Genomic DNA, 12,028 nt, shown 5'->3' on the forward strand with positions numbered 1-12,028 from the left:
TGCTCCAAAATTTCTACCAAGGATTTCACTTTTGGCAAAGTATAGGGTGAAATCTGCCGCAAAATCCATGACTAATCCACATGATGTGGATTAGTCACAGATTTTGCTACAGAAATGCCCTGTGTGACTGTACCCTAAGGCCTGAGCTACCTGAGACAGGCGTCGCGCAACATTTTTTTGAAATGATAGTCAATGGTGTTGCACTGCAACAGGCTGCTACTGCAACAGTCTCAAAAAATCCATCCAAGTTGGATTTTTGTGTGACTGTTGCGTCACAGTAAGTCGCAATGTGACACCATTGTCTATCATTAAAAAATATATTGCACGACACATGTCTCCGTGTAGCCCGGGCCTAACAGGGGCTCTGTGAGGTCTCCTGTCTCTATTAGGGCTCATGCACACGGCCGTTGCTCCGGCCGTGGCCGTATTGCAGCCTGCATCACGGATGCGGACCCATTCACCTAAATTGGTCTGCAAGCCCGGAGATGCGGTGCGGAAGCACGGATCGGAACCCCATGGAAGCACTACAGAGTGCTTCCGTGGCGTTTCTGGCATTGACTCCGCACCGCAAAAAACTACTTTTTTGCGGGGGCGGACCGTCGGATGCAGGTCGCGGCCCCCATTCAAGTGAATGGATCCGCGATCCGCATGCAGCTGGCCCACGGTCGGTTAGGGTTAGGTTTAGGCCCCATAAACACGATCATAGCAGTTTTCCAGCCCGCAAATTGCGGATCTGAAAAATAAAGATGAGGTCCATATGCCATCCGCATTTTATTTGCAGACCCATCGACTTCAATGGCTCCGAGGTCCACATTTTGTGGACATAGTCTATCTTTTTGCAGAATGGCCATACAGATGCAGAACGCACGGGGATCATCATTGCGGATACGACACGGACTGATTTTTATTGCACAGATCTGTGATTTACAGACCACGAAATGTATATGGTTGTGTACGTTGGCCCAGGGTATGCACATGGGTTCTGAGGATCATTTGGGGACAGGGACACACATTCCAGTAACAACACTAGGAACACCCCAAGCCAGAGGCGGCACTCAGAGCCCTCTCTGTGGGCACCCGCACCCTGGAAACAATCGATGGTATACCAATATGCCTTAGACTTTTCCTGCGCAGGGCGCACTATGACTGGCACAGGCAGCACATTGAATGCAGGCAGGCTATTATAGATAAATAATAAAATACATGGAAGATAGACTATATTGGACTGTAGTATTCAGGTTAAATTGCCGTGTTGGCACTTTGCGATCAATAAGTGGTTTTGGGTTGCAGTTTGGGCACTCGGTCTCTAAAAGGTTCGCCATCACTGCCCTAAGCTGTTGTAAAACTACACCTCCCACCATGCCCTGCTGTAGGCTGCTAGTAGAAGGCAGTCTGGGCATGCTGGGAGTTGTAGTTTTGCGACAGCTGGAGAGACGCAGGTTGGCTATCCCTGCCCTAGAGCATCTTCAAGAAGCGCACCTGTCTCCTATCAGACATTGACACGGCCACCTCCGAGGTGCACCGAGACACCCCTTTATTCTGCCTCAGGACGCAAAACCTGTTGTGAAACAGAAAGCTATCAGCAGAAATCTTTACTGTATTGCCAACGATTTCTTAAGCTTACCCTAAAGTTACATAAGCGAGGCAACACCTTGAAAAACCGAACCTTCAACTTCACCTGAAGATCTACAGCCAAAGGGGCAGGAGGTGCCAGCCCCCTCCCCCCCCAACACCCTGTAACAAACCCCAGCCCTGTACACAAACAGCCTGAATACAAAGGGAAGATGTCGGATGAGGGGGGTTGTGTTCCTTCCAGATATTACAATGAGGATCTGGGCAGGGCGTGGTGCCTCCATATTCCTTCTGTGGCTACATGAGAGGACACAATGGGGCCCCTCGTCCTGGGGACACATGACATGACCTTGATCACACCACACGTTCATTTGCATCAAGAGAAGGGGAAAAAAACGTCACATGAACATGGCACCGACAGCTGTGGCACTACTAGGCGGATGTCACCTGTTATCCCATAGTTACCTCTTTGGTATAGTCTCCGGGGCTGGAGGTGGCACTGGTGCCAATGTGTGGCTGTGAGGGGGTGGCATGGCTGGGCTGCTGGCTGCTGCTCGGGCCTGGGGTGTCCTCCTCCCCGGCACTCAGCAGGGCACTGGCCGGCCCGGTCTCCGCAGCATCCTCCGCGGGCACCGTGTGCACCAGCCAGGCGCTGAGCTCCGTCCTGGGCACCCGCGTGTCCCCCAGCGCCCTCACCTCGTCCAGCAGCCTCCGGGCAGTGAAGAAGGAGTCCAGGTCCGGGCTCTTGGGGTGCAGGCTGGAGCCCCCCCAAGTGTCCCTCAGGCTGTGGAAGGGGATCTGGGAGTAGGCAGAGCTGGTCCCCAGGATGATCTCCCTGATGGGCGGCAGGTAGGAGTCCAGGTCCACCCTCACCCCGGCCAGGCTCAGCAGGATGGCGAACTGCAGCAGACCTTCTGTCATATACTTCTTCAGATCCTTCATTGTATCCCTGCCGGGCCGAGAGGACATGGAAACTTCCCGGGACCGCTCAGTCTGCTGCCAGGGGCCGTGCGGGCATAACCGGGCGGGGGATCAGACGGGGAGCGGCCGCAGCTTCCACTGTCCTGGGCAGAAGACAAAGAGCTCGCCGGCTCCTCCACAGCCAGACACAAAGGCATCAGAGCACGGGGCCGCTGTCAGCGCCGGGCATAGCCGCACTTCCCACAGGCAGGTCGGCGGGGCGGAGGGCAGAGCGGGGGAGGGGCCGAGGAGGAGGAGGAGGATGGGGAGGAAGGTGTGAGCAGAGCCGGGGACTGTCACATGTCACAGGGGACCCGCTACACTACTCCCATCATACACAGCGTGCCTGCCCTCACTACTACTCCCATCATACACAGCAGTGCCTGCCCTCACTACTCCCATCATACACAGCAGTACGTGCCCTCACTACTACTCCCATCATACACAGCAGTACGTGCCCTCACTACTCCCATCATACACAGCAGTACGTGCCCTCACTACTCCCATCATACACAGCGTGCCTGCCCTCACTACTACTCCCATCATACACAGCAGTACGTGCCCTCACTACTACTCCCATCATACACAGCAGTACGTGCCCTCACTACTCCCATCATACACAGCAGTGTCTGCCCTCACTACTCCCATCATACACAGCAGTTCCAGCCCTCAGTACTCCCATCATACACAGCAGTGCCTGCCCTCACTACTCCCATCATACACAGCAGTACGTGCCCTCACTACTCCCATCATACACAGCAGTGTCTGCCCTCACTACTCCCATCATACACAGCAGTTCCAGCCCTCAGTACTCCCATCATACACAGCAGTGCCTGCCCTCACTACTCCCATCATACACAGCAGTACGTGCCCTCACTACTCCCATCATACACAGCAGTACGTGCCCTCACTACTCCCATCATACACAGCAGTGTCTGCCCTCACTACTCCCATCATACACAGCAGTTCCAGCCCTCAGTACTCCCATCATACACAGCAGTGCCTGCCCTCACTACTCCCATCATACACAGCAGTACGTGCCCTCACTACTCCCATCATACACAGCAGTACGTGCCCTCACTACTCCCATCATACACAGCAGTGTCTGCCCTCACTACTCCCATCATACACAGCAGTACGTGCCCTCACTACTCCCATCATACACGGCAGTGCCTGCCCTCACTAGTCCCATCATACACAGCAGTGCCTGCCCTCACTACTCCCATCATACACAGCAGTGTCTGCCCTCACTACTCCCATCATACACAGCAGTGCCTGCCCTCACTACTCCCATCATACACAGCAGTACGTGCCCTCACTACTCCCATCATACACAGCAGTACGTGCCCTCACTACTCCCATCATACACAGCAGTGCCTGCCCTCACTACTCCCATCATACACAGCAGTGCCTGCCCTTACTACTCCCATCATACACAGCAGTGCCTGCCCCTACTACTCCCATCATACCCAGCGCTACCTGCCCCTACTACTACCATCATACACAGCAGTTCCGGCCCTCAGTACTCCCATCATACACAGCGTGCCTGCCCTCACTACTCCCATCATACAAAGCAGTGCCTGCCCCTACTACTCCCATCATACCCAGCGCTACCTGCCCCTACTACTACCATCATACACAGCAGTTCCGGCCCTCAGTACTCCCATCATACACAGCGTGCCTGCCCTCACTACTCCCATCATACACAGCAGTGCGTGCCCTCACTACTCCCATCATACACAGCAGTACGTGCCCTCACTACTCCCATCATACACAGCAGTGCCTGCCCTCACTACTCCCATCATACACAGCGTGCCTGCCCTCACTACTCCCATCATACACAGCGTGCCTGCCCTCACTACTCCCATCATACACAGCGTGCCTGCCCTCACTACTCCCATCATACAAAGCAGTGCCTGCCCCTACTACTCCCATCATACCCAGCGCTACCTGCCCCTACTACTACCATCATACACAGCAGTTCCGGCCCTCAGTACTCCCATCATACACAGCGTGCCTGCCCTCACTACTCCCATCATACACAGCAGTACGTGCCCTCACTACTCCCATCATACACAGCAGTACGTGCCCTCACTACTCCCATCATACACAGCAGTGCCTGCCCTCACTACTCCCATCATACACAGCGTGCCTGCCCTCACTACTCCCATCATACACAGCGTGCCTGCCCTCACTACTCCCATCATACAAAGCAGTGCCTGCCCCTACTACTCCCATCATACCCAGCGCTACCTGCCCCTACTACTACCATCATACACAGCAGTTCCGGCCCTCAGTACTCCCATCATACACAGTAGTGCCTGCCCCTACTACTCCCATCATACCCGGCACTACCTGCCCCTACTACTCCCATCATACCCGGCACTACCTGCCCTCACTACTCCCATCATACCCGGCACTACCTGCTCTTACTACTCCCATCATACCGGCACTGCCTGCCCTCACTACTCCCATCATACACAGCAGTGCCTGCCCCTACTACTCCCATCATACCCAGCGCTACCTGCCCCTACTACTACCATCATACCCACTACTACCTGCCCTTACTACTCCCATCATAAACAGCATTACCTGCCCTCACTACTCCCATCATACCCGGCACTACCTGCTCTTACTACTCTCATCATACCGGCACTGCCTGCCCTCACTACTCCCATCATAAACAGCAGTGCCTGCCCTCACTACTCCCATCATACCCGTAACTACCTGCTCTACTTCGACTATCATACCCGGTGGTACCTGCTCTTACTACTCCTATCATACCCGGCACTACATGCTGTCACTACTGCCATCATACCCGGCAGTACCTGACCTCAATCTCCCATCATACCCGGCACTATCTGCCCTCACTACTCCCATCATACCCGGCACTACCTGCCCTCACTACTCCCATCATACACAGCAGTGCCTGCTCTTACTACTCCCATCATACACAGCAGTGCTGTCACGACTGTGACTGATCCAGACAGGTCTGAGAGGAGAAGGTCGCAGTGACTTGCTACTCGCGATAGCTTGTGAGTTTGCTCCGTGGTTCAGGGTATGTCATCTGGGTTTTGCCTTGTGAACCTTTTTGTCCTGACTGGGAGTTTGTAGGCATCCTTCTCAGGTGAGTCCTTACTTCCAGTTCTATTCTGACCTTTGAAGGAGATCGTTTGATGGTGTTGCTGTGGAGCTCTTGTCCGGCATGGACTGTCGTGATTGGGATCGCCTTCTCTGCTCGTGACTGGATAAGTCTATCTTTGATATAGTTTGTTTGTTGCTGTCTTCCCCTGCTGTTCTCCTAGACATGAGTGATGGTGACTTTCCCATCGGCCTTTCCCCACTCTAGGCCTTTTTAGGGTGACTGAGGGTTTAGGCATCCTGCTCGCCGCACGGGTTCACACCCCATCTAGGGTATCAGGGCAGACAGGTGCCAGCTTAGGGTTAGTCAGGGGTGGCCATACTATTCCCATCCGTAGATAAGGGTTCCCCTTCCCCTCCGTCTTGTGCGACACGACTGCTGCTGGGGTAGCGGTCGGGACAGTATATCTGGCCTTTTAAAAAAAGAGAAAAAAGTGACATTTCCTTTTTTTTTCTTTTGCTTGCTGTTTTGCTTTGTATTTTTCTGTTCCACTATGGATCCGGTTACGGTTTTGGCGAAACAATTACAGGGATTATCCCTTGAAGTGGCAGGATTAAAAAAACAGTGCTGCAGCAGCAGCAGCCATCCTTGGGTTCCACCGTTGCTACGGGAAACCAAGGTACTCCTGAGCCAAAAGTGGCTTTACCTGATAGGTTCTCAGGAGGGAGAGACCAATTTGTAACCTTCAGAGAAGCTTGCAAATTGTTCTTCAGGTTACGCCCTAGATCCTCCGGCGGTGAGGAACAACGGGTGGGTATTGTAATTTCTCTCCTGCAAGGAGATCCGCAGGCTTGGGCTTTCTCCCTACCATCAGACTCTCTGGCCTTACGATCAGTGGAGGAGTTTTTTGAAGCCCTGGGTCTCGTATATGATGACCTGGACAGGGTCTCACTGGCTGAGTCTAAGCTACGTAGACTTCGGCAAGAGAACCGGTCTGCTGAACTATATTGTTCCGAATTCCGTAGGTGGGCTACTGATACATTATGGAACGACTCGGCCCTTAGGAGTCAGTTCTGCCAGGGGTTGTCTGAAAAATTAAAAGACGCGCTGTCGGTATACGAGGTCCCTGGGTCTCTGGAGGCTGCTATGTCTCTGTCCATAAGAATCGACAGACGACTCAGGGAGAGACTATTAAATTTTATGGAGGCCTCTATAGGGCAGGGATCGGTTTGTTATGATCCAGTCGAACCAATGCAAATAGGGGGCGCCACTAGACGGGTGAATCCTCCTAAGTTCCGCTGTAGGTCAGAGGTTTGTTTTCGTTGTGGGGGGAGGGGTCATTTTGTAAAGGTTTGTCCCTCAGAACCCAAGAGACCACAAACAAAGGAGCCGCCGGAAAACTAGAGTCCCCAGATTGTGCGGAGGATAACAGTCTGGGCTTATTCGTTTCCTCCATACGCATGTCTCAGTTTTTGTTGTCCGCTATCGTTGAGGCGGGCAATAAGACTGAGATCTGTTCCGTCTTTTTGGACAGTGGGGCGGGGGTCAACTTGGTGGATTCACGGTTTGCTCAGGCTCTGGGTTTTACTCCAGAACCGATACGCAGAACTATTCCTGTTTTTGCCATCGACTCCTCCCCTCTTACTCAGAAAGAGTTAACTCAGATCATTCATAATATCCATCTGCAGGTAGGGGACCTCCATAAAGAGCATATCTCGTGTCATGTCCTGGACGGTCTTCCGGCTCTTATGGTATTGGGGCTTCCCTGGCTGGTGACTCACAATCCAGTGGTGGATTGGCAGGCCGGGGAGATTGTGGAGTGGAGTGAACATTGTAAGGACAACTGCTTGAGTAGTAGGTGCTCAACACTCTCTGTAACATCTTTACCTGCCTTTCTGTCAGATTTTATGGATGTGTTCTCTGAGAAGGGTTGTCAGGGGTTACCACCTCATCGTCCATATGATTGCCCGATTAATCTACTACCTGGGGCCAAACTACCTAAAACCCGGTTATACAATCTTTCCGGCCCGGAGAGGAAGGCTATGAAAGATTATATTTCGGAGAGTTTGGCTAAGGGACACATCAGACCCTCTTCTTCACCTGTGGCTGCAGGGTTCTTTTTCGTTAAAAAGAAAGATGGGGGCCTACGTCCTTGCCTGGATTTCCGGGAATTAAACCGGATAACTATCCGAGATCCCTATCCTCTTCCTCTCATTCCCGACCTCTTTAATCAGGTTGCTGGTGCTAAATGGTTCTCCAAAATGGATCTCAGAGGAGCCTATAACCTGGTTCGCATCAAAGAGGGGGATGAGTGGAAGACGGCTTTTAATACTCCGGAAGGGCATTATGAAAATCTGGTCATGCCATTTGGTCTTACTAATGCGCCTGCGGTATTCCAACATTTTGTCAACGATATTTTTAGTCACCTTATCGGGAGATTTGTTGTGATATATCTTGATGACATCCTGGTCTATTCCCCGGATCTGGATACACATAAGATCCATGTGAGACAAGTGCTGCAGATATTAAGGGCCAACAAATTGTTTGCTAAATTAGAAAAATGTGTGTTCGCCGTAAAAGAACTGCCATTTCTGGGGTATGTGTTGTCAGATTCAGGTTTCCGCATGGATCCAGAGAAAGTCCGGGCGATTATAGACTGGGATCTGCCTGAGAACCTGAAGGCATTGCAACGCTTCCTGGGGTTTGCCAATTTTTATAGAAAGTTTATAAAAAACTATTCCTTGGTGGTCAAACCACTGACGGACATGACCCGAAAGGGATCCGATTTTTCCAAATGGTCACATGCAGCCAAAACTGCCTTTGCATCTCTGAAGGAGAGATTCACCTCGGCCCCTATTCTCGTACAGCCAGATGTCTCGCTTCCTTTTATTGTAGAGGTTGACGCATCAGAGGTTGGGGGTGGGAGCGGTACTATCTCAGGGCCCGTCCCCTGGTGAATGGCGTCCGTGTGCTTTCTTTTCGAAGAAATTGTCTACTGCAGAAAGGAACTATGATATTGGCAACAGGGAACTTTTGGCTATTAAGTTGGCTTTTGAGGAGTGGCGTCATTTTTTGGAGGGGGCGGTTCATCCCGTCACGGTGATTACTGATCACAAAAACTTATTATATCTGGAGTCTGCTAAACGTCTCACCCCTAGACAGGCTCGGTGGTCGTTATTTTTTACTAGGTTTAATTTTGTAATAACCTATCGCCCGGGGGCAAAAAATACTAAGGCGGATGCATTGTCTCGAAGTTTTCCTGGAGGGGGTGATGTTGAGGTACCAGAGCCCATTTTGCAAAAGGGGGTGGTGGTCTCTGCATTACACTCAGGTTTAGAGGGGAGGGTGTTGGAAGCTCAGGGGGACGCCCCGGCCTCCTGCCCCTCGGGTAAACTGTTTGTGCCAGAAAATTTACGACTGGAGATACTAAAAGAACACCATAACTCCACACTGGCAGGACACCCAGGTAGTAGGGCAACCTCTGAATTAGTGTCTCGTCGGTTCTGGTGGCCTAAATGGCGCCAGGAGGTGTTGAATTTTGTGTCTGCATGTGCTACCTGTGCTCGTTCTAAGGTAGATCATACTCGTCCGGCAGGGCGTCTTTTACCTCTGGCCATCCCCAACAGGCCTTGGACGCACCTGTCAATGGATTTCATTACGAATCTACCAGTATCAGCGGGGAAGACTGTTATTCTTGTAGTTGTTGACAGATTCAGTAAAATGGTGCACTTTATTGCTCTTGCCGCATTGCCTAATGCTAACACACTGGCTCAGGTTTTTATTGACCACATCGTGAAGCTTCACGGGGTCCCTTCCGAAATTGTTTCGGATCGTGGTACCCAATTCGTTTCTAAATTTTGGAGAGCTTTTTGTTCTCGTTTAGGGGTTCATCTGTCGTTTTCTTCATCTTTCCATCCACAGTCCAACGGTCAGACTGAACGTACCAATCAAAACCTAGAGACATATTTGAGATGCTTTGTTTCCGAAAATCAGGAGGAATGGTCATCTTATTTACCGTTAGCCGAGTTTGCCATTAATAATCGTCGTCAAGAATCCACTGATAAGTCACCATTTTTTGGTGCGTATGGTTTCCATCCTCAGTTTTGTACGTTTAGTGAGGGGGGGCCGTCTGGGATTCCCGAGGAGGAACGATTTGCGTCTTCACTTTCTTCAGTGTGGCAGAGTGTGCAAGAAAGTTTGAAGAGAATTGGTGGTAGATACAAACGTGCGGCTGATAGGAAGCGCTCTGAAGGTCCGGACCTTGGGGTGAATGACTTGGTGTGGTTGTCTACCAGAAATATCAAGTTGAAGGTTCCCTCGTGGAAATTAGGTCCGAGATTTATTGGTCCTTATAGGGTAATTAAGATCATTAACCCGGTGGCTTTTCGTCTGGAGCTACCTCAGACTCTAAGGATCCATAATGTCTTCCACAGATCTCTGCTTAAGAGATATGTAGAACCTCCTGAACCATTGCCACTACCGCCTCCACCGGTGGTTGTTGATGGCAGTCTTGAGTTTCAGGTAGAAAAGATTGTTGATTCACGATATGTTCGCCGCTCTCTTCAGTACCTGGTGCACTGGAAAGGTTATGGTTCCGAAGAGAGAATGTGGGTTCCAGCATCAGAGATAAAAGCGGACAGACTCATTCAGGCTTTTCATAGCTCCCATCCGGAGAGGCCTGGTCTTGAGGGTCCAGGGGCCCCTCGTAGAAAGGGGGGTACTGTCACGACTGTGACTGATCCAGACAGGTCTGGGAGGAGAAGGTCGCAGCGACTTTCTACTCGCGATAGCTTGTGAGTTTGCTCCGTGGTTCAGGGTATGTCATCTGGGTTTTGCCTTGTGAACCTTTTTGTCCTGACTGGGAGTTTGTAGGCATCCTTCTCAGGTGAGTCCTTACTTCCAGTCCTATTCTGACCTTTGAAGGAGATCGTTTGATGGTGTTGCTGTGGAGCTCTTGTCCGGCGTGGACTGTCGTGATTGGGATCGCCTTCTCTGCTCGTGACTGGATAAGTCTATCTCTGATATAGTTTGTTTGTTGCTGTCTTCCCCTGCTGTTCTCCTAGACATGAGTGATGGTGACTAGTGCTCCCATCGGCCTTTCCCCACTCTAGGCCTTTTTAGGGTGACTGAGGGTTTAGGCATCCTGCTCGCCGCACGGGTTCACACCCCGTCTAGGGTATCAGGGCAGACAGGTGCCAGCTTAGGGTTAGTCAGGGGTGGCCATACTATTCCCATCCGTAGATAAGGGTCCCCCTTCCCCTCCGTCTTGTGCGACACGACTGCTGCTGGGGTAGCGGTCGTGACAAGTGCCTGCTCTTACTACTCCCATCATACACAGCAGTGCCTGCTCTTACTACTCCCATCATACCCGGCACCAGGGGCGTTGCTAGAGTCTGAAGAGATCCGGGGCACGAGCTCATGTGAAGCCACGCCCCCAACCATGAAGCCATGCCCTCATCACCACCGGGGACCTTAACAGTAGTTATTAACCCCTTTCAGCAGTCCCCCCTCCAGTGAATGGGGGACTGCTGAATGGGGTTAATAACTACAGTGAAGGGCCTAGCCATCTGGGCAACCCCACAGATCATCCATAACAATGTCATCCACAGATCCCCCATAAGTGTCATCCACAGATCCCCCATAAGTGTCATCCACAGATCCCCCATAAGTGTCATCCACAGATCCCCTCCCAGCCCAGCGCCGCCTCCTAGGTAATTTATTCACTTCATTTATTTACCACATGTGGACTGAGTATACATAAAATTTAACTTTTACTATAATTTCACTTAAAAGACGTTGGTGGTGAGACAAAGACAAAATGACATACATACATGTAAACACTTATTTTCCAACCATATATGACCGGGTGGGTCTTACCCCGTCCTGCAGGTACACGACAAGGGTTGGTGGGTGGCGTCGATGCTCCAGTGTGGTCACAGGCACTGGTGTCCAATTGTTAAGTTGGTATGGCAATCTGGATACTCCTATAATGCCCTGGTCTAGAGCACTCCCTATATGGATGGTCGGGGGCTATCCTCATAGACCTGCCTCAACGACACGGAGCACCCGCCCCGACAGGGGCGACCCCATACAGAACCTGTCCCTAAATGGGGCCTATTCCCTGTAAGTCCCTTACTGTATGGCCCTACATGCCATGTTTCGTTCCATAAAAAATGGAGCTCATCAGGGGCTCATTGAAATCAGAAGGTTTCTATAAAAAATACACAGAAAAAGGTATACAGAGCATAGTCACTACAATGTGCCTATTTTGATATACATTTAGACAACATTATCAGGTATGTAATCTCGACTTACTTACATTGACGTGGAGGCCCTATATTCATCCATTCCGCATAAATGGGGCCTACACGCAGTGGCACATATCCTGGGCACACGTGGATGTCAATTCATGAC

At 51.3% G+C, this 12,028-nt stretch overlaps 1 protein-coding gene across 1 annotated transcript in view; it reads right to left on the minus strand.

Moving 5' to 3' along the window:
* Positions 1–2,781, minus strand: part of NFE2L3 (nuclear factor, erythroid 2 like 3) — a 41,349-nt gene extending 38,568 nt beyond the window's left edge. The window contains exon 1 of the mRNA XM_040433616.1: positions 2,038–2,781. Coding sequence (XP_040289550.1) covers positions 2,038–2,541 — 504 coding nt within the window. The 5' untranslated portion in view covers positions 2,542–2,781. The remainder of the gene's footprint in view (positions 1–2,037) is intronic.
* Positions 2,782–12,028: the final 9,247 nt, after the last annotated feature.

Source organism: Bufo bufo, chromosome 5 (assembly GCF_905171765.1).
Source record: "Bufo bufo chromosome 5, aBufBuf1.1, whole genome shotgun sequence".
Classification (NCBI taxonomy): Eukaryota; Metazoa; Chordata; class Amphibia; order Anura; family Bufonidae; genus Bufo; species Bufo bufo.